A 25,118-nucleotide genomic window follows, 5' to 3' on the forward strand; every position below is an offset into this window, starting at 1 on the left:
TGATTTGTTGCGGACTTTTTCTGTCTACGACTGCATTTTAGTGTCGGAAAGTGCTATACTGTATCATTTACTCGATCTCGTTAGTAATCAGATTATTCTTACAGAGTATTTAAAATAATTATTTCATCGCAAAGTGTTACGTTGATACGTTTTACAGATCTTTTTGCCTGGGTTCAGAAATATTTCCGTCGATGAATTGGAAATGTCGTTTGAGCAGAGATTAAAATTGTGTATGCGCATAAAGTTTGCGCTTAGGCGTCGAGGATGCTCAGCTTTGTTATGCGGAGCGCGTGTCACTTTAATAATCAATTGGGGTTTTGCATTCTGTATGATACGCAAATTCATACTGTGCTCGAATATGATACCCTATGTTGTTAGAGAGATTTTAATTTATTTTTATTGGATATCTGTATACAGCGCTGGTTTAAGGGGTAGGCTGCACAATTGATCACTTGAGGCGCTAGCTCTAGAAGGGTGCTACAAAATAAAATTAAAAGCATACCATTTTTTTTTTAAACAATGCTACTAAAAATGTAAAAATAATTGGTGAGCGTGAATACAATCAAATACCACAATAATTAGTGATTTATTTATTTAAGCTTTTAAATTCTATATCACACCTACTTATTAATTATTTTCGACAATATTTAAATTACACAGGAGTTCTAAACCATCATTTTTATTTATTTTTAAAACTGCAATATATATTTTCTATTATTAAAAATAATATATATATATATATATATATATATATATATATATATATATATATATATATATATATATATATATATATATATATATATATATATATATATATATATATATATATATATATATATATATAAAAATACGTCATTTAATTTTGATACAATTTTTTTTAATAAATGTAAAATAATTATTTATATATATATATATATATATATATATATATATATATATATATATATATATATATATATATAAATAATTATTTTACATTTATTAAAAAAAATTGTATCAAAATTAAATGACGTATTTTTAATGTTAGTATTGAAAAAGGTTAAAAAATATTTTTTTAGCTCCCCTTATAGTAAAGCGGCTTGATGATGGTATTATCATGGTAGCCATATAAAATATTTTGCTCTCTGTACCTCAACGTCTTTCAATGTACACTTTGGTTGGCTACTGTTATATTCTTTAATCTGTGGGGACCATACAGTTGTTTTCGCGTTGATCTACTATTTTCTAGGCCTAAAATGTGTAAATTTATCAAATAATTAAAATATAATAGTTATGCTAATTTTTTATATATTTTTATATGCTTGTAGTTAATTTTAATTATTATATTTTTTTAATTGTTCGCGAAATATAATTGATGGTAAATTAGTATTTGTGTATGATATTTGAATGTTTGTCAGATCTTGTTTTAAATGTTGTGTTGGTAATATGTAGAGGGGGAGGGAGGGAGCAACCTAGTTTTTGCCTGAGGTGCTAAATAAGCTGTTTTTACAAAAATGAATACGGGTATGTTAAGTGCCTTTTTGCTAGGATCGTTTGGGCGCGTGAGTTTTAGAGTGATCTTGAAAGTGGCGATTGCGTCCCTTATTCTTGTCCGTCGCGACTAGAAGTAAACGCTTAAAATCGCTTCTCCTGCACGAATCAAATGTGCCCAAATATTTTTTTAAACACGTCTTTTTAAATTTATGTATTAGGTATCCTGAAATAAATTTCGTTTTTTTAATTGAATTTTTTTCTATTAAATTTAATTAATCAATTAAAAATATAATTTTATTCTAAAGAGATTTTTAATTGCATTACCATGAAGTTTTGGACGCTTTGATTTAAATTATTCCAAAACCATTTTTTTAAGTCGTCTGCGTTTTGATTTTTTTCTGTCTAGGAAGTGTTGCAATAATCGAAAGAAATGGTATTCAGAAGAAGCAAACCGAAAAAATATTAATTTATATTCGGGCTTTCTGTATATGTATGTATGTTTAAACGTTCACACACATTTAAATGCTGTATGATTAAGTATTAACTAGTTTAGGTTTTAATTGAGCGCTAGTTAATAACTTACTTTCTCAGACACTGTAGGTGACATTCTATAGAAATGGCTCGCCTCTCTCATTATCGGCTCTTAATTAACGTTGGTGTAAATACAGCATAGTGTTGCTAAGTTAAAAGCTTCGTCTTCAGACTGAAGTATACGCGACGTGTATATTAATTTTTATATAATATATCTACTTAGGAAAAAATCATTATACCTTCGTTATTTTTAATTTATGCAAATTAAATGTATTGACTAATTAAACTTTATTCAAAATATGTTAAATATGTAGTTTTTACAAGTAGTTGATTTTTTTTAATAATAATCAAATTTATGTTGATATTATCTGTTGTCTCACAGATAAGTTGTAATGATGCATTTGTCATGGTATGATCGGTGATTTCCTTATGGTCAATATTAGCAAATTAGGCTTATGGCTAGGATGCTATGATTATGAATTTTAAAATGTTTCTAAGGCTGTAAAGATTTAGAACATCAACCATTGATGAAAATGACATTGTGCTTAATAATAGTCTTATCGCTATTAGATAGATCTCTCATACAGTACATGCAAACATTTTTTGAAATAAAATAATAACTAGACAATGTTTATCTAAAATAAACAGCATTGTAAATATTTTTTTGCGCAATTTTTGATCTAGATTTTCTATAACAAGGCATTAAAGGTGACAAAACAAATGTCTATGGTTTGGACAAAGTCTTAATCATCTATATGGAAAAATCTTAAGAGAGCCAAAACCACAAAAGTTCGTCAAGTTTGATTAAATGTCAAAGTATTTCTGTTTGTCTTGACTATGGTATATTGTACTATGAATTTGTACCATAAATTAATTAGCAATTGCTTTAGATGTAGTATATTTTACGGTTCATAAAAAATAATTTGTACCAACATCAAATTAGTTCCAAAAATATTTTAAAATAATATTTAATAAAAAATTGCTTGAATCATAGTTATATGGTAATGAATTCAAAAACGGAAAAGCCAATACCTAAAAAGCACGTTAAGTTTCATCGAATGTAAAGGTAAACCTTACTGATTGGCTTGATTATTACTGTATAACGTACTATGAATTTAAATCACTACTTAATTGACCAATAACTATAAATCTTAGGCAGTAGTAGCAGCCATTTTTTTATAAGCATCGAAGTCTTTAGTAACCATGAAAGGTGCTTAATGCTTGTACAATCTGGGATCAAATTTATTACTTAGTGTTTTTATATTTTTATTGTGTCTGAGAGATCAGAATTAATGATTATTCTATTATTTAAATTTAGATCGATCATCACAAATAGGGTTTCATAGATTTTACGTATCTCATTAACAAATATCGTATTGATTAATATTTACATTTTAGATTTAAATTAAATTAGGACCATATTAGGTATAGATAATAACTTGTATTAAACTACTGCAGCTCATGGATGATATATATTATAAAAAAAAATATTTGCGTCAAAAAAATAAATATAAATAGCATCTTAATAATATTTACAAGCAGTTGTTAAACCATGTCACTGATGACACAGAATTGATGATATTATATATGTATGTGTGTTTATGATATAGAAATAAGGGTTTATTTGTTTCAATAAAATCGCCCCAAAAAGCAAGTCAAGTTCGTTCGAATGTGTAGGGCATTTTTTATATTTTAACGATTACCATTAGGACGTACATTAAGTAATGAAATTGTAAGCAAACGTCTCTTGAATTTTGCAACACGATAATACATTCTCACAATTTTTGGTAATATAAAAATCTTTACGATAATCAGTAGATATAGCATCCTGCGACTTTAACCTATTTACTAAGAACAAAATCATGGACTATATTAAACAGTGCATTTCCTAAATGTTTTGACAATTGTAAGAAACGCCGAGATAAAGTGTATTATATATATATATATAAAATGAATAACTTTAAAAAATATGATATTTGCTTTAAACACATTTTAATAAAAAAATTAAATTGTCAGTATATTTGGATCACAACTTATAGTATTGAGTAGCCATAAACTAGGGCTTTGCCATTTATTTACATTACAATAATGACCGTAGCATGGCCACTCAACGGTTATTTGGCCGCAAATTCAACATCAACAGTATTAATCAAGCCTTTAGCAGTCGTATTATTTGTTTTTTTTTCATTTTAATGCCACATTTATTATGAATATTTTTTTTATGAAAAATATATTCTCGCATTGTGTTGTTTTATTTAAGGCTTTAATTTTGGATATATATGATACGCATTTAAACTATATTAGTATATCTAAATGCCTTAGAATAACCTTACTTTAAATATAAATATAAAATAATATGCATTTGCATTTAAATCCGATCATATTCTTACCTTAACCTTCTTGTCATCTGGCCGGTGGTCGTGAGGATTCTGGCTGAGGAGCTGGGGCATGTCTAGGCGACAGGTGGAGGGGCGGCGCCCCCCTCCGTTGTCGCCGCCCCCTTCTAGGGAACCCCCCTCTTCTTCATCTTCCCCCGCACTCTCTGTAATAAATAAAAAAAATATATTTTATTGACATTATCGTTATTAACAAGTTGAGAAGATGGCAATATTTTATTTGGGGTGATTGTGTAACTTTTTTCAAGAAACTGGACGATAAATTTCATAAGACGTTTCTAAGAAGATGTAATTCATGTTTAAAATATCGAATTTTAAAATATAATTCGTTTTACGTGTACCTTGGTGCTGTCTCGTTTATTAAGTTATGTTTTTCGCTGGAAACAAGATAACGCAAAGTCTATAAAAAATAATTTATTTTTAATGTGATTTAGAAACAGGGTGTTGAGCTCTCAATATACATATATTCATTAATATTTAATTTGGGTAGTAAAATATATGCTATTATAACATAATTTATTAAACGGATTTATAACAATCTGCTTTTATAAAATACAACAATATTCATAAATTGACATTTAGTGGTAAATTACGCAAAAAATTCAATATAAAACGATGTTTATTGTTGTTTGTAAATAATATTTTATTGCATATTCAAATCATTTAGATCGTTTGAGAAAATTCAACTTAATTTGTGAATCACTTTTATACTAAATCGTCGAATTACTCATCCATCAAAAGTTGATAAACAACCCATATAAATCTCTTTTTGATAGGCGGGGGGCAGTTGCTGAGTCATTTTTTAACATTCAAATTGAAGCACAAAGATAAATTTATCAAATATATGTAACAATCCATATATATCTGTCGAATAGCTTCGAAAACAGAAAAGGCATTTTTTCAATAGTAGAACACTTAAATTTAATCAACCGTAAAAAGTGCTTTGTGTCTATCTATCGTAAAAGTCTCATTAAGCAAATTGATTTTATGTTTATTAGATATGTAATAAAAATATATATTTATTATAACTATTTTATATAATATATTTATAATAAAATATTATTTGTATTCATAATTACACGTGATAAATAATGAGCTATAATCTCGTTTCGTTGTAGACCAAAACAATTTAGAGAACCCTCATTAAATAACGATAAGATGTGACTTTGTCATATCATCACTCACCCTGACACGGGTAAGCTCATAGTTCAGAGCTTAATTTGATTATTAAGTTAATGATAATAAATTTTAACATAAGTTAAATTATTGGTTTAGAGGAACAATGTTCTAAGATGTAGTTACCGTGAGTTACATACGCCATCACAATGCTCTATGATTCTATTGAGAGAGAAAAACATATTTTTTATTTAAATTATATTAGGACCATCGTGATATATATTATATTATTACAAATATAACAATATACACAAAAATAATTCATCTTCTTGGAGATATTCACGCTTTAAGATTATTTATTTCAATATTTAGCTAAATTACACTTTTAAACTGTTTGTAGCAGCTTTTTCGTTTTTTTTTAATTTCCGGTTTGTTAAGTAATCGGAAAATATTTTTTTGTGTTTTATCAATGTGTTATCTAATTTGCTAATTTTTGGTATTAAAAAATATTAACATAAAATTTTTCCATTGAGTTAAATTTGCAGATAAATTTGTTTTTATTTTGCTTATCGATTGAACTACTTTATCAATAATACAATGTAGAAAAACAAATATTATTTCAGCCTTTTCTTGATTTGTATTGGCTTTATTGTTTTTAGTTTATAGCGGTGTTTTTATTTTTAAGCGATTTAGTTCTTCTGCCACAAGTAATTATATAATAGTTTTGGTTTTTAAGGTTACGAAAAAACAGTTAGCTTTAAATGATTTGTAAATACAGAATTTACTTCATTCGCTTTAAGACGTGATTCTAACAAAAAAGTAAAAGAATCTTGCTACTTAATCATAAACATACTATTTTAAAGTATTTTCTTGAAGCAAAGATATAATTTTATAATAAGACTATGAAAATAAAAATCACACACATAAAAGAAAAAGGTAAAAAATGTTTCAAAATAAAATTTAATGAAAAAAATATATTTTCCTTTTAATATTTTGTCATTATCTTTGCATTTAATAATATAAAAGGACACGGTAACTACCATCCTTTTATTCATATCAGCATAAAACTTATTTAATTTAAAACAACATTTTTTTTTTAAATATTTTGTATCAATAATATATAACAAATATTAAATACAAAAAAATATAGGCAAAAAATAATCATAATTTTGACTCTCGGGATTCAGCTTTAAAAAATCAGGACGAAAAATATCAGTGATGTTTGACCATCGATTATTTATGTATTGATGACATTATTTCGTTATAAATATCAACTTTAATCTTTGAAAAACAAGATCAGGTTTTAAAATTATTAGAAAAACAGAAATTGAAAAAAAATTAAAGCATAAATATAATTACCATCTCCGATGTAAAAAGAATATTAGTTCACAGGAATTAAATATAGAAATTTAAAAACACTATGTCCGTGTGCATCATAAGATTCCCTATCGAGCTCGACGGTTTACCGTTACATTCTAATTAGAATCTACTACTATTTGCCTCTCAGCCATACACCGTGGGGGTGTTACCCTGCGCTTCTAAAGAAATATTTACCATTTGATTTTTATTATATAATAATGCTCTTTTCTTATATTAAATATAAATATTTTATTGCTTTTGGAAACAAAAATAGTAATAATACATTTAATAATGGTTATAATAATTATATTTATTTAAAATATCGTTAAAATTCTGCACAAAATTAAAAAAAATCAGATACATAAGTAGTGAAATTATGATATGAAGTTAGTGGTATTGTAGGTTAATCAAATTTATTCATTTAACAATCCAGAACTGACGCCGATCCTCTGGAAATAAAAGTGGGAGTGGTGTTGCATGCAACGAAGAAAGAGATAAGGCATGCTCTTTCGTGTAACGGTACTTCGTCCAGATGACATGGGAATCTTATGAAGCGGTCCGTGTGGGATTCGAACCTAGGTCTTTCAGTGTTTGTCATGAATTGAAATTAAATAACTATCAAAACCATATGATTTTATTTTTATTTTACGATCATACTTTAAGAGTAATTCGATAAGGTTACAGTATTATTTAAATTATATATATGATATACATGTTACGTTAGTTTTGATATTGGATTGAGTTTTCTCATATTCGAAAACATATTATTGAACCCACATGGTAACAAGATACATCTTCATGGAATAACTTGGATAAAATATTATATTTTGAAAACCTATTTGATCCGTTCTTGATTTTTCCTACGAGCCTAGAATTTCTGTAATATTAAATTATTACGCAACTGTATTTTTTGCGTTGCAAAAATGTTTTACCTTTAAATTGTTAAACAAATTTTTTCAGTAAATACATGTTAAAATAAAATTTATTTGGACATAAAGACTTGGGGGTAATTTATTATTTTAACTTTTATCATTGCGCTTAGGGCATCCAAATACCCGGGCTAATTCATTACCCGGTTACACGGGTATTTCATGGGAAAGAACCGAGTACCCGGTTCGGTTCCGGGTAGTTTTTGTAAGCCGTTAAGAGTCCAATTTTTATTAAATTTGAATCTTTGATTAAATATGACGTGATATATTTAATTTTACTTTAATAATTAATATCATTTTTAAAAAAAATAAGGCATTGAAATAAAATCAATATATTATGTAATTATTAATAGGTACTTTACTCAATCGAAATATTTTTACATTCCATCGTTAGGTACATATATACATATACTTACATACTACATACATGTGTAACAATGCAAAACCGAAATATTTATTTTAACACATATTTGGCAATAATAATACAAATTGCACATGAAAAATACCGAGGAAATAAATTTTATTAAAATTATAAAAGAAATTATATGATTGTATTTATTATATGTATTATATGCAGGTAAAGAAACAAAGCTTATTTTAGTGATGTTATTTTTGTAAAAAGTTATGTAATGGGTTATATTTTCACCCTACAACGCATTAAAATTTATTTTTATTTACAACTGCATCCTTTCAAAATAATCCTTATCCTCGAAATCTATAGACCGCTAAGTGCTATCCCTTTTTTTGTCGTTCAAAGACGTTAGTCGTTTAAGAACGCCGATTCGGCTCTCTCATTTAATTTGAAGTAATGGAAAAAAAATTTTAAATGAAATTAACCGGATACCCGTCAAAAATTACCCGGTTTTCGGTTCCATGAAAAACATGGTGGGTAACCGGGTACCCGGTTCCGATTCTACCCGGTTCGAATGCCCTAATTGCGCTATAATTTAAGAATAAATATGCATTCAATTTTCTTTTACTTAATAACATAGTTGTCACACATGTGTTCGGTTCTTAGCTTAAAAATATATGTAACTAAGAAGTTTGTTTTAAGTATACTTTAACTCTGAAAGGATTTATTTTCCCTTAAAAACTTGTTGTAATAGTTTTTAAGAAATCAAAGATATATATAAAAAAATATAGAAAAGTATCTCAAATTGCTATTTGTAAGACCGGTTACCGAAAATCCTATGACGTTGATATAAAAAAACTCAATATATTAAAAAATGAATAAAGTAATGTTTTAAAGGTAAAAGTCAATTACAAAATAAAAAGTTTTTAACTCATAATCTTTACTTTGCGAATATCGTTCGTACATATACATACAAACACACCGATACATATTATTATATTTACTTGCTGATTCGTTAATACCAAGTTTCATTATTAAACCATGCCGGTGGCTGGTGCTCTTGAGATTACACAGCATAAAAGGAATAGAACAAAGTCTAAAGCGCAGCTGCTCTTTCCAGAAGCTAAGTGGATGGGAAATTTTGCTCTCGAAACAACGAATCCGACAGACAATTCTTCACTGCGGTTTATGAGAACATCGCCTCTCAGAATTATTTCAAAGCAGTACATGTTACATGGTTTCGCTCAATAGCCTAGCAATTAATTTACAAGCGATTATTGTTCGAAGGGTGTTTCAATATGTCGGTGTGAATTAATTGGCGAGACGGCTTATTAAATCCGCGGGCGCGTATTAATCAAATCTGATTGTATAAATAGAGCGATATTCGTGCTGCCAAGCTCATGGTGAATTTTCATCAGATTCGAACAATGAGCCAATTGTGCATTCAGCTGAAGCGAGCTATAGATTCCTAATTAAACTGACGAATTGTTGCGCTAATTTGTCACTGTTTAAAATAAATTTACAATGTGATATATAGCATTTATAAGCGAAAAAAGTACTCTCCTTGTGATTTTAATTGTCATGGCTTCAAATAACTTGAATTCAATGTGCTAATAAAAATAATTTCGTCCTCGCCTTTGAATTTTTAAATGAGGATTTGTCTCAATCACATATGTGTACTCTGTATATAATATACAATAAAATAGAGCTTTCAATATTCAATGTATATTTTTGATGTAGTAAACCATTGTATTCAGGTAATTTATTAACTAAACTATATAGATAATAATTTATTGTTATTAAATTATTTTGTAGGATAAATAAAATAAACGAGCTACGACTGGCATAATTTATCGAACCATTTGAACGACTTTAACATTGATTGGCGTAATTAATGTTTGTTGAAAAAAACGCGATAAAATAATGAAATAGATATGTGTTTGGAAATTCCGTTACCGAATACGTATTATATTGTTTTATTTTATATATTTATATTGTACAATAATATTTGTGCCACAGAGTTAAAATTCATATGTAAAATTTGCCGCTGATTTCAGTTGTTAATTTGTATTTTTTTTAAATAACGTGTATGATATTAAGTCACGCCTTTTTATTTTTATAGGCATGCTTGTTATACAAAACTGCTACATAGTAATGAAACCGTTATGTAATATGTTACAAAACACATTCCATACTGCTGTAATTATTATAATATAGTAACATTGTACAACAAGATTTTTGTCACAGTAAAACTTGACGCTGATTTTAGGTGTTAAATTAGGTGTTTTAAATAAAGTATTAGTAGTGAGTTATTTTGTACATAATTGTTATTTTTTTAGTATACACCTGGGAGTGATTTAATTTTACGTATTTTACCATAATTATTTCTGTTGTTATTATGTACTTATAGTAAATTTAGGAATAAAATAGCGATTCTCAACGTTCATTGCTATGATTTGTTTTACTATTTTTTTTTATTAGTGTTTTTTAATATTGTTTTAAAATTCTTTTCTAGTAATACATTTGGTTAATTTATCTTACATATTTTTTATATAATACTCGGTTTTTATGCAACTTTTTTATATAAATTCAGAGGCTCCTAATATTTTTTATAAAATCAATATGAAATATTTTCTGTTATGTTTATTTATTTTGTATTATTTAATTTATATGCATTATTTTTTATGAAAATCATACACATGAACTGAAATGTAATGTATTTTATCTATTATTTATTTAGTAAATATATAACTATTTAGGGTACCTCAAAACAGTGCATGATTGACCGCCGTACATGTACGGCGATGCCGCTTAAAGCGTTAAGTCACAAAATTTTATTTTTGCCCATTATCTCGCAGCTTTTAGCTATTTAATTATGTGTTTTTTTTAATAAGGTGTAGGATATTAGGTTACAAGTTTTTATTTTTGCGCATTATTGAACATATAAAATAAATGAGCTGCAACTGTCATTTGCATTTGGCAGAAATAAGATTAATTTGTAAAAATGCATGGTAATTGCAACTGTCAGATCAGATGTTAATTAAATAAGGTATAGGATATTAAGCAACATATATTTATTTTTGAGTATTTTCATGCAAAATTATTACTTATTGAATAATTAAAAAAAAAATTGCCCAAGCTAGTTTGTTTGCCTGATAAAGCTTCTTATTTTAAAATGGCTGCTATTAAAATAAATAATCGTAATTTGATTATAAAAAAAATATTTTGTTTTTTTTTAATTTATGGATATTTGGCATATTTTATATTTTCATAAACTTATTTTAAAAATAGGTCTTGTAAATATCTTAAATGAGTTCGTTGCGCCACCATAGATTTAAAGTCAATATCTAAATCCAAAAGCAAATATTGATTTAATTTTTATTTAAGGAAAAAACTTGTTTTCTATTCTTCGATCATATTTTTTTTGCAAACTTGAGTCCACGACTTTTTACAGTCATCTGATTGTTTTACTTCATGGCTAAATTAAAATAGGCTAAGGATTGTAAATACACCATGGTTTATTGTTGTGGTTAGATGGAAAAATACCCTTTTCACTCATGGGTCACAGAAAGTTGATGGAGGGCGTCTTAGAGCATTTTATAAAATTTATCACTGCGAAACGTAAATAATATTAAAATGCTGGTTAAGCTAGTTTTTAAATAACAGAAGTAATTAATATGAGCTTTGAGCTTTTTCTTTAAAAACCTATGATTATATTATATTTAATAAAAATTTGATTTGATTTGAAATCATATAATATTAAATTTTTCTACAAACGCTATAAGAATTTCAACATTTTTGCTATTTATTTATTTATTATTTATCATTTAATTTGATTTACCAAATTGGAAATCATTTAACAGTCCAAATCATGATTTTTTACTCAGTCGTAAAGGCACAGATGATTTTTTTTATTGATACAAGCATTAATATTTGCGTTTTAATTAGTATATATTAAAATATTCGTATCACATGCATAGTATCGATCCACTTATTATTAAACATAGGCTAGCTTTTTCCAAAATTACGCGCATTAATTTGAATAATCCACTTAAACATGTTCGTTTTTGGAGCAAAATTTATTCGGACGCACAATTCGAGTATTGGAAATTTACCCCTTCGTATAATATATTATACTGTTGTTGTTATATAGTGATTATTTATACATACCGCTACCCTTGCTGCCGCCATAAATATATTTCGGACATCGAGAAAATTCGACGCCGCTTATAATTATTTTTGCGATTCGCAAAGGATTAAACAAATACGATACACGAAGGAAATTATGACAAGAGTGGATGAATAACGCAATATAGGAAAGTCGTATATAAAATTCAAATTCGGTTTAGTGTTTGCGTTCGGGTTTTCAACTATGGAAGTTCAGCGTTGAAAGAGATAACGGCAATTGTGAAACTTTCTCATCCCTCGTTTCCGACGTGTCTATAACGCGAGGCAGGGGTTAATAACTTCAGGGGAAGTTTTCATTGACGTGGTGGAGTAAAAAAAAAACAAAACGCACAATAAGCCGATTCCGCGAAAGTTGTCTCATTGTTGAAGTTAGACTAGGTCTCCCATGGTGGAGGAAACTCTCTTTAGAAAAATCAGAAGCGAGGAAGATGGAGCTGTAAGAGAAATCTTTACTTGCATATAACTTTTTAGATTTTTTTAAGAATCACAAAAATTATTTAAATATATCTTGCTAGAAAAAATCAATTTTTATTTACTTTTAAGATATATTAAATCGCATTTAACATCTTTTCAAAATATTTATTATTATAGTGTCGTAACCACCTATAATTGTTGCGACTTAATTAATTAAAAGATCTGCTAAAAGAGCCATAAAACTAGTAGATTTCTGTTCCTTGGACTTTGTAAGGATCAATGATTTTGGTGGCGTTTATTAACGGAATCCATTAAAATCTATTTTAATAATTAAGCTAAAAAAATTAAAACAGTTGATTGATTGATTGATTTTAAATATCCTTTGATTGATTTTAAGAACTTGTACGTTGTCTAATGTGTACTGTTTAATGCTTCTAATAATGTTGATTTGTATTTACTGAATTAGATTTTAAAACTTTATTTTCATTACCAATGTTTGGCATACGTTTTTATATTATTTTTGAGTTACAACAGTAACAATGAACTATCTGGTTTCACAACCTGGTTGGAATAGCGTAGCCCGCAAAGTCTAGACTGTTAATCCAGAGGCTACGGGCTCGAGCCACAGAAGCAAACGCAAATTTTAATCATAAAAATATGACATTAAAAAAATTTTAACTGCAAAATTACATATATTCTTAAATACTGTCTGGGGGTGTTTATTTCGTGAATACAATAATTAATTGTTTGTTGAGAAACAGTGATTGTCCATAGGCTCCAGGCGTTTCCGAAATATCTCGCTATGGATTCCAGTGGATGATCTAAGAAATACGGCGATTTCTGCTAGTACATAGTTGAATCGGCCTCCTCTCGGTTGCAGATAAAGTTAGAGGTCTTTTGAAGGTTGGACGCCTTGAACTCCGATGTGAATGTTCAAGTCTGTCAGACAAAGTGTCGAAAAATAAGTGATTCCAGGTTGCTAGGGTCCAAATTATAGTTGATTTTATGGTTCACCCCTTTTTTGTAGAATGCTTTATTTTAAAAAAAGTAACGAATTTCTTTAAAATAAATTGCAGCTGGACGATAAGGTAGATTAAAAACGGTTGCGTGGATTATTTATTCTCAAGACAATAAATAAGTGGTCTTCCACGGTGTTTCATTTTAAACGAAGAAACCGATTTTTTTGTTTATTGATGAAAATGTTTTTATCGCAACTGTCTTTTTTGCTTTAATTGTGAGGATCAACGCAACTTTGATATGCGTTGATCCTCACAATTAAAGATAGAGGAGTATTTCTGTTCATGAACCTTAATTTCAACTGATTCTAAGACTTCTGGTGTTTGTTGATTTATATGTATTTGTAGATAGATATTCATTATGTCCGATTGATCTACTCAGTTGGTAAAGAATAACCCCGCTATAACGCACAGGGCTCACGCGGAAGAATAAAAAATATGTGCTTGAACGTTCTTTTGATTTTTATGCCGTTCACTATAAATCACGCTTTTGAGTTATTTGATCCGAAAAATAAATATACCGCTCATCCTTAGCATCCATTGTATTTAACATTCCTTTTAGGTGGGCCGCTAAAATGCCGTTCCATCTGCACGCGCATCACAACAAAAATCTATTAGTTTTACGTATTGTCTGGATTTTGGGTGATTCTAAAATTTATCTTTAGTTTGTTTGGTTGGTTTATGTCTTAGAATTTATTTGATTCTGTAATTGCTTTAACATATACATTTGTTATAGATAACTTATTTTTTTTAAATTTTAGTTTAGTTGCATTTTGCAGAGAAACATGTCTTAGAATCAATTATTAAATATGAATTAAAATTTTATTGCAAATTAGTACCAATTATAACCGTTCACATGATTTTATAAACCTTAGTAAATTAGCCAAATCTATCAAATCCAAATCGATTGTTTTAAACGCCATTAAATTTGTGAAACTGTAGTTTCATTTCTTCCGTGCATATGTCCATACGTTTTTGGCTTAAGGATGTTCAAAAAATAATTTCCTTTATTATTATTTGGTCAGATTATAATTTTACAAATGGTGAAAAAGTGTATTTAATTATAGAGTGCAAAGTTATTTATATTTTAATAGAAAATTATTCTCTTATCATTGTTTAAAAAGTACGTCAAAACCTATTTGGCAAGCTACTAAATGTAAATATGATTAAAATGCATTTTTTTGTGTTATGTATGGTTTTTTCAAGTCATTCGTGTCCATTACAATGGTTATATGAATTTATACATTTAGACATATGATTTAAAAGTGGCTTATCTATTTATTGTTGTTGTTTTCTAATGTACCGTTACGTTTAAAAAAAATTTGATCTTTAAATATTGTACAATCATTCTACGCATTTTCTATGTATATATTATACATACGCATGTGTATGATGAATGGGTTTTTCTTTACTTGTATTGAGTTTTTGAGAAGAAATCGTTCTCAATGAGAAATATACAACGGTTTCCAGCGACGATTGTTTATGTCTATGGAAATGTATGTTTTTTTGTGTATTGTTTAACGAACAATTCCTCAGTTCGGTTGGCATAAATCCAAAACGCATCGTCGAATATCATTTGAAAACCGCTGATAAAAATAATAAATTGCCAAACCGTGATGTATGGAGATTCCAGCGTTGCCTAGTGAAAGAAAAATTGTGATTCATTGATCGGATATATCGCGTAGGATCGTTTCCGTTAATTTATGCCCAGACCACATGTTGAACGCTACAAAGAATATCGCCATAAATCATCGCATTGCACGAATTTTTCGGCGATACTCTGAAAATAAAGTATGGATAATGGAGATTTCCGAAATATTTGCATAAGCAACGCCCGTGATGGAATCTTCATTTTATTATGTTAAAAATAAATTTATTACATATTTATGGCTTCGGATTACAATAATCAATGTAATAGGAAGTTTAATGATGTTCTGATTCAAACATTTTTTTATTGTGTATTACTGTAAGTAATCCAATTTAAAAAAATAAGATTGAAACTTGAAAAAAGGACACCGAACGATTGTACCGAAATATATTATCTTGCTTTGGCTGTTGATACATGAATAAGTCTTTTGTTATATTTGTGCTGATGAACATCTAGACTCAAAATTCTAAAATATAAAAAATTAGGTACTAAAATTTTCGATAAATCTTACCAATTAAATAATTAAAAAAAAATTGCTAAATACGAATACTTAAAACCAGTGGTAGGTGATTCATTACACCTCTGCAAATGTCACGATCTTTTGAGAAAAATTAAACAAAAAATTTAGTTAGCAAGTATAGTTCTGGTTGTGGGAGACCAGCGAATTTTAGTAATTTTTTTTCTGAAAATATAATAATTAAGGTCACATTTTAACTTAAGTCGCCGATATTTATCTGAAATAACCTAATGAGAAAAGAGCGCGTATAAAATTGTCAATCTGTTTGTTCAAAATGCGACTTATTTTCTCCTAAAAAAAATATGTGACTGATGATTGTGATATTTATGAAATTTATTTATATATTTATTATTAATTTTAGAATATCTTAAGATATTTATTTTTGATAGATTTATCTCGCGTATATTTATTTATTTCTACTCATGTAAAACAATTAAATTTAATTTATAAATGTTTATATAAATATTATAGTATGAAAAATATGTAAATACTGCATATTATTATTCTGCTTTGATATCCTATGCCGATAACACCAATTTGGTGTTATCGGCATAGGATATCAAAGTCCCTACAATAAGCATAATTTATTCTCTGTTTTTGCTTTCAAGCAATATCGCCATCGTCATTTTCCTAGTTCTAAGCCATGGAAATATCGTTTTGAACAAATAATTTTCCGGTACTACCGGTATTTAATTTTGTAATACCGGTAGTGTCCAAGGTATATTTATTCTTCAATACCGGTATTACCAGTATTACAAACCCTACACACGTATGACTGTTTTACTACATAAATAATAAAAACACAATAAAATATCGTTGAGAAATATAATTTTTATTTCTTTAGATTTATAAAAAATCTTATAATAAAGTGTTTTTTATAACTTAGATTTCTTAAGTTAATAATTAGAAAATAGTTTATTTTTTCATTTTTTTAAATTTTTTTATATATAAGACTTTAACGGTATTTATAAACAAAAATAGCAATTTAATATTGCTTACACTAAATTTAACTATAGTTAAGGATATACTAATAACATTTGCGTTTAAAATTTATTATTTGATTATAAATATTTGCTATTATAAACATTAAATTTTTATGGTATATAAATATTATTTACATTACTAGTAAAAATATATTATTACTGGCTAAAATGTTTTATGATATGACTTCACTGAAATAGTAAAATCATATCGAAATACAATTTCACTGGTAAATATTCAAATATATATATTTCTACTAATGAATATATAATTTATCTAACAGGTACTATTCAAATTATATGCTCTTCCAAAGAATCATTTGACAGGTGTAAAACGTGTAAAAAAAATGCGACGTAAATGGTGGTCTTAAGCTTATAGTTATTAAAACCATTTGGTAACTCTTTGAGTAGTATCGCCGTACATGTACGGTGATCAATCTATCACTGTTTCGAGGTATCCCAGATTGTTACATATTTACGTATATAACTGAAGAAAAATAAATAAAAAATAATATAGTTATATAACATTTTTTTCTAATTTGATAATTACATAAAAAATATTAAAAGCCTCAGATATAAAAAAATTTCATAAAAACTAAATATTTTACAATAAATATATAAAATAGATATAAAATATATAAAACATACTATTACAAAAAAAGTAGTAAAATATTTAATAGAAATAAAACGTTGAGAATTAATGATTTTTTCCATAATTTATTATAAATACAATATAAATTATTATTAAATAAATAGCAACAGAAATAAATATGGAAAGAAATGTCAAATCATTCACTCCCAGATGTATACTAACAAATTAACATATGTGCAGAGATTAACTTACTACTCAAAGGGTTAAATCATATACGTCACTGAAAAATTGCGTCACATTGCGAAACGGTCATTTGTTGTTGAAACCCAAATATATCCTAAATAAACCAAACGCAACTTTACCTAATACAAATTCAAAGACTAGTATTTTTTTAACTTTTATGAACTCTTTAGATAAGGTTTGGTTTTGAATAACAAATGTATGTTTCACAGTGTGTATTTTAGAGCAGCATATAATTTCAACTGCACAAAGGTTAATTAAATTTTTACTAGTAGAAATATATATTTATTGATAAAAATTTATTCAGAAATGTCTTGACTAAAATTCTAGTAAAAATGTAGTTTCATCAATGCACATTTTGATATATTTTTTTATGAATTTAAAAGTAATTAGGAAATGCAGATATCTTTGAGTAATATTATATTTTCATTAGTAGGAATATTTTTTTGCCTTTCTTACTGTTCATTATCGAATATGTACAGCCTAGCTCGATTTTAATTATTCCTCAATGAGATTAGAAAAATTTAGTAAAATCGATTGGATGTGTTATTAAATATTAATCACTAATTCTGATCTCCTAGACATAATATAAATTTTAATCACAGGTTTTTTAGATCATGTATCTACGTCGATGTAATAACTACTGTATCTGTAAATAATAATTACTAGATAGCTAGATGAATTATGTATCTACTGGTTAAAATGTATTTAGGTTTCAATTCACTGATATTTTTACAAGTAAAACAAATTTTATATCTTATAGTAATTGACATTTTATTTGAAGTAGTAAAAATATAGTTTCACTAAAAATTTATATATATATGAAATTCTAATGAATTAACTTTGATAAACAAAAATAATAATAGTAATTGCTAGAAATTTTATTTATATTTATTTTTCTCTTCAATCATTGGATCAGCTGTTTTATAAAGCGAATGTGATGTAACTTTTTTAAAACATATATTTGCTTTTATATACGTATATAAACATACATATATGTTTATATACATGTATAAAATGTATTAAAGGTAGCCAATTGAAAAGCAAAAAAAGATATTTCCGTACCATTTAAGTATAACCCACGTCAGTTTCATTTATGTTTGAAACATTTATTCCTTTATAAGATTTTTTATAAAGTATTTATAATATACATAAAAAAATATGTACATATTTGCGCTTTATATTTAATGTTAGAGATGAAAAAATATCTCTAACATTTAGTTAGTTGCATAAAAAAATACAAATATTTTCCAACATTACGTCGGATTAAAATGCAGTAAAAAATATTTCATCTTAATAGGATATTTATTATAAAATATTTTATACAAATTATTGTTTTTAATTATATTTATTGATGCAATCCAAAAATTTCCAATTTATAATACTATTGCATAAACCCCATAATCTAGAGTTACTTGCGAAAATGCTACAAAATAGTAAATATTTTATATATAATTTGGATGCTATTTCATGAATCCTTTGTGTTACAAATAAAAATATATTAGAATAAAAATACATTTGGTTTATTTATTTTGTTATTAACATTTCATCACATGGATTGTTAATGCTAAAAAAAAAATAAAAGCACCAAGATATTTTAAAAATAGTTTTCTCTTAGGCATCTTGTAAGTGTAGGCGGATTTTTTTTCGTATTTTCAGCTATCGAAATATGTAGGTAATACTTATATAAAATATATATATTATTACAATATATGGTTTCTATTTTCACTCACCATTTCTCGTTATGCTGAATCGTGTTATTGGTATAAGAGAACAGAACACAATTTCACAATTAGTCACGGCACGCTTCAACACTCAACAATAACAAAAACATCTCAACACTACGCATCACGTTATAGTTTTATTTGGGATGCTGGAAACACGTCCGACGCCAACGAGTGGCGAATCCCGTTTGCAAACAGGGTTGGGAATCACTGCCCGAGGGTTTTCAATGCACTATTAAACGTGCCGTAAAGTTTATTCCGAAGATCGGACCGAGCACCGTTATACACGGTCTATTTTCCGAAATGAGATTATTTCCAAGAAGAAAGAATAAACGTGAAAATGCTGTCGGGTATAAAAAATATAAGATTCCACACTGAAACTAGTATCATAAATGTAATGTATTTTTTTATTACTTTCTCTGAGTGATAGGCGAAGGAATTAATCAGTAATATATTGTAAAAAGCACTATTTTATTCATTGTTTTTTTTTATATTGAATTAAATAAATAATGAAGCAAGATTTTTGATTCAAAGATAATATTTACCTGAGGAATTTTAAGCTTAATTTCGGTAATATTATTTATTACCATAAGGGCTCGTTTATATAAATATTATCTATTTTATTTTTTTCAGGCATTATTTTGAGAATTTTATTCTTAAAAATATGTATAAGGTTCTGTTGATAATAACAGTGATGTAGTGGAGTAAAACTATTTAAAAAAAAAACTTTGAGCTTAATGAAATAGTCACCGACAGCGGAATCGATCTTTGTGTGCAAATTGTGTATGTTCCTATACATTCCAAGAACATATTCGTAAAATATTGCAAGAGAAAGAGACAGAGCGTGTGTTATCTTCTACACTTTCAAGTGGTGTCGCTGTGTCGGTTCTTTTTACAACCTTTTCTTAAGAAAGCATTCACCGTTACCGCTAGGGTTGTGCTTAACTTTTTAATGGATTATTCTTATTCTTTCTGCAAATTTAACCCGCGTAAGATGGCTGTCATATTAAGGCTCAAATGCCCATTCAAATACTTGATTTCAAGTACGAAAGTCAGCATTATGAGGACAGGTGAGAGTTTCCCTGCTTGACTTGGGTTAAATATTTCTTGGGTAAAACGACATTTGTAACATACTCATTCTTATTAAATAAAACTAAAGCTAACAAAAAGCCTTAGATTTGTAGTAATAATTTAATGTAATGCTTTTTTGGGGGACCACATAAATTCCCTCGTTTGTAGAGGATCCAATTATTGAAATTCGCGTTAAAATTTGTGACCAAAAGTGATTATTCATCAAAAAGGATAAACTAGACAATGATGGGATCACACAAAGGTAGTCCACACCAATCAGAACTCTGAGGATCTTCTCCTGACATCATCCCTCCGCTAGCTTCTCCACCACTGCTCGCCCATAATAGTAATACAATCTAATAAAATTCTCACTAGTTTTCACCTGTGTCTTACTGGCTGCAAAGGCAAAGAGTTGGAATCCCGAAATTTGCACATTCAATTGTGTCGAATCTGAATATTTTTTTTTTTTAAATATGTCATTAGTCAAATAATTTCAAAGTTCTTGTGAAGTACTATTGAATGTCAAGTTGATTGTAATTTCAATAAAATGTTACTGATAATTTACTTTACTACTTTTTATATTTTTCTTAATTGTTTTTTATTATCAGCTCATAAGTTAGTGTCTGTACTTTTTATTTACAATTTAGTAAATAATTAAGTTTCAAAATGTAACTTTGCCTAATTATAACATATATTTGAGAAATAATAGAAATAAATAAGTTTATAAAAGAGTTGCTAACTGTTATTCATAAAGTTTTGACCATTTAAAATATTATTAAATATTAATTAACCATGCAGTAATAATATTATTAAACATGTCAATTTAAAGTAAGTTTTTTTGTGCATAACTAATAATTCTTAATGCAACTTTATATTTGCTATAAAACTGAAATATTTTTTACACATTTGAGAAATAATAAAAAGTAACAAACTGCACATATTGATTCAATTTTATTATATAAACATATTTAGTACCTTTCAGGCTAAAGCGGCAAATAAAAAAATCTTATAGGGTGTTAATGTTAGATAAATCTTGAAGAGGGTTGAAACTATTTAATACATGTAGTAAAAATGGCTGTAATTTTTTTCTTTACACATCAATATTATATAAAAGGACGTATATTGGATGTCAATGTTTTATAATAAAAACATCGTATTAGGCGCGCGAGTGATTGATATGAGGAAAACTTGACGAGGGTCTGATTAGATTCAATATAAACACAAATTTTTCTCCAACAATGAGATACCTATGTATGTGTTGTATAAAAAAAGTTTTCTACCCTCACTCTTAAAGCCCCGGCGCAATTTCATAATTTAATTGTGCCTCTTTTTCGATTCACCCCTGGAAAAACCACTTAATTTTAAACTTGGGGTTGCTCTTTTTTATTTTATCTGAGACAGTAAAAGCACAACTTGACATTAAAAGAAAATTCAATACATGTTTCATGTTGACGGAAAAGTGATGATTTAATATATTATGTAGTAGTAGTAGATATGTAATTTATAAATTCTATTGTACAATTACTTGTATAAACATAAAAAGAAATGGTAAATAAAGTAATCAAAGCTAAGAAGGCCTGTTTATGCGATCCTATTTTAATCATAATCTAAAAGCTCAGACGCAATTTTGTAATTCCATTATACCTTTTATTAATTTGCGTATTTTTTTCTATTTTCATTTCATTTAAAAACTTTTTTATGTTTGTTTGTTTTTATTTTGGAGCAGTAAAAGCACAACTTTGCATCGGAAGAAAGCTCAATATGTTTTTTTTTACGTTTTCTAGAAAGCGCAAGGAGCGGCCCTCGCCTAATGAACTCACTTAGACGTTTCCCTTTTTTCCTGGCGTCCTGACGTGGGAAAACCATTAACCCTAACGGTTGCCCATAAGCGAACGTTCAGTGTCTGTATCTGATTGGAAACGACGTCGAACAAACATTTATGGGTGATTTATCGCATGGGAATACGGACGACTGTCAGAAACGAATGTCTGAATTTACATGAGTTGTACGAAAGGGAATAAGAAGGATTTTATATAACATATAAGACTGTTTTGCTTGTTTTTTCACCCAAGGTCGTTGCTTAAGCTTTAAATAAATACGTGCGGTTTAGTTTAATTATTTTCATAGCATAAATTAATATTTATGATTCATTAAAATATAAATAGATTCGCATATTACCACTACTTAAGATCCAAACCTTGACAATCCATGCGTTTAGTTAACCTTAGATTTCAAAACATTATTTATTAAGTTGACCTCTAATATTTTTATATTTGAGTTTTATTACGTATTTTATTACGACAAACTTTAATAAAAAAAAGAAATATTTTTCAAAGCAATTAAAATTTATTACAAAAATGCATTGATTTAAAAGATGACCATTACACAAAAAAAATCAATAAAAAGTTAAGCAGGTACTAAAACATCAAATTGTTATGTTGCTGGATTCATGCAACATAAGACAATTTAAAAGTCTAAAATTAAAAAAAATGTTTAATATAGACAGAGATTTCAGTTCCGTTTCTATTAAATTTGGGATCGTTGATCTCTTCCTAATTTCCCTATTGAATAAAAGCCGAAACAGTGTAATTAAAAAATCACTTTTCTTAGTTTGCTATATAAAAAATTATCAAATTTCTCTGCTATAATAAACAGATAGATATTTATTTATAAGACTGAACTTTAAACAAATATTATTTTTGTGTCACAAAAAAATATAAATAATTTTTCATTGCAATCGTTGCGTCGTAAAATATCCAATTTATCTTTGAGTTCAAGTAAAACTCTTGTCAATACAATGTGACTGCTTGGCTGTACCAGATCTGACAATCAAAGTGGTAGTTTCTGCTATTATCTGAACTTTGATAGTTTCATCTGTTTCGATTTGCCAGAGCTCCACTGATATAAAACACAAGTAAAGTAGTGAATATAAGCTGATACTAAAGCAGCCCTGAGTAGCAATCCTGGCCATATACATCATTCTAGTTTATATATATCAAAGCAAATTAAAGAAAATTGTTTCTTTTTTCCAGACTTCTTATTATTTATAAGTAATTTGGGGGTGACATTAAAATCATTGTTTTAATTTTAAAATAGTTCATAATAACATTTTTGCTGCTGATATTGCCTTGTATATATTTTAGTCCGTTTTAAAGGCCATGTTCATTCTTGATTATATAATGTGACAGCTTTGCTAGACCAAATCTGATGATTGAAGTGGAAAGACTTCGATGGTATCTAAAATTCAGCCCAAAGCGAGCAAATTAGGTACAATTATTCAGTAGTGATGATTCAAATGGACAGCGATTTTTTACTGCAGCGTTATGGCTCATATATTGTCATATAGAAATAAATTAAAAATACATATCTGACGCTTGGAATTTTATTTATTAATAGCAATATATTAAATAATCTTTTCAAAAAAGCGTACACTATAAAAAATAAAAATTTAGCTTATTTACTGGAAATAAATAATTTCTTTTAAAAACTAAATTGATGTATAGTTTTTGAAAACTGATATTTGTGCCGAATGTAACGCAATTCAATAATAAATAAGTGCAGCCAATATAAGAGAAGCGCAGTAGTTAAGAGACGTAGACTCTCTGGTGACGCGGCATATATGGCTCTGGGGTCGGTTTATTTTTTTAAGGCGCTCTGAGACATATTCAATTGCAAATAAGACTCACATTTATTTTTCTGACTTGTGTTTTTAAATAAAGTTTTGTGGTATACAGAATATGGTCATTAAGATAACTCTAAGAATTTACATTGGTATTAGAATTCTGTTTTTTTTTTATTTGTGTGAAACATGTTGGCCGCCACAATATTGATTAAAGCACATTTTATTTTATTCCGTCTATTTAAAATATATTCATTATTTTAAAATATTATTAAAGTGAACATTTTCCTATGTTTACTTTAATAATATCTAAAAGGCAGTATTTGTAATGTGTACGGTAGATATGCAACTCAAGTTTGAGAAACTCACTAGTATTTTTTATTTCTTTTTATTGAGAAGTCCCAAGAAAGTAAATAAAAGCTAGGCTTAGGTCATCTTTTAACCAACTTATACTAAAAAAATATATAACTGACATAAAAAACCTATAATAAAGGAACGTGACAATGCTCATATAGTGTAACGTAGTAACGTAATTTGCATCATAAACATAGTTTTATGATTGTAAGATGCATTATAAGTGCAATTTCAGATCTCTTGTTTAACGTTACCTGTCTCAACAAATAGTTTTTTGTTTAAGTAGTCTATTTAAACCTTAATTTGAAATTCTTAGAGAAATATAGATAGTATCGTTTAATATTAATTTCTAAAACCCAAATTAAAATTTATAGCCGCATATTATTTTAAACAGTTATTAAAATGGAGCACTGCTTTAATAAAATACATATATTAAAAATTACCATTACTCTCTTTTTTTAATTAAAAGCATAACAAAAAAAATTAATCAATAAATAATGAAGGGCTAAATCATCTGATATGTAATAAAAAAGTTTATAGAAAATTATAATATAGAAAAGTATATATTTAATCAAATTAATAACTTGACCTTATTA

At 27.4% G+C, this 25,118-nt stretch overlaps 1 protein-coding gene across 8 annotated transcripts in view; it reads right to left on the minus strand.

Annotated features, from left to right (window-relative positions):
- Window positions 1-25,118, minus strand: part of Trpgamma (Transient receptor potential cation channel gamma) — a 217,182-nt gene that overhangs the window by 80,179 nt on the left and 111,885 nt on the right. For 6 of the 8 annotated variants that reach the window (XM_088201855.1, XM_088201854.1, XM_088201852.1 and 3 more), the window contains one exon: window positions 4,398-4,549. In XM_088201855.1, the coding sequence (XP_088057981.1) occupies window positions 4,398-4,457 (60 nt within the window). In that variant the 5' untranslated portion in view covers window positions 4,458-4,549. Of the gene's footprint in view, window positions 1-4,397; window positions 4,550-19,487; window positions 19,669-25,118 lie in introns of those variants that run through there. The other 2 variants (XM_088201850.1, XM_088201853.1) reach the window with 1 other exon arrangement.

Source organism: Plectrocnemia conspersa, unplaced genomic scaffold, assembly GCF_051122295.1.
Source record: "Plectrocnemia conspersa isolate PC_06_02 unplaced genomic scaffold, ASM5112229v1 ptg000013l, whole genome shotgun sequence".
Classification (NCBI taxonomy): Eukaryota; Metazoa; Arthropoda; class Insecta; order Trichoptera; family Polycentropodidae; genus Plectrocnemia; species Plectrocnemia conspersa.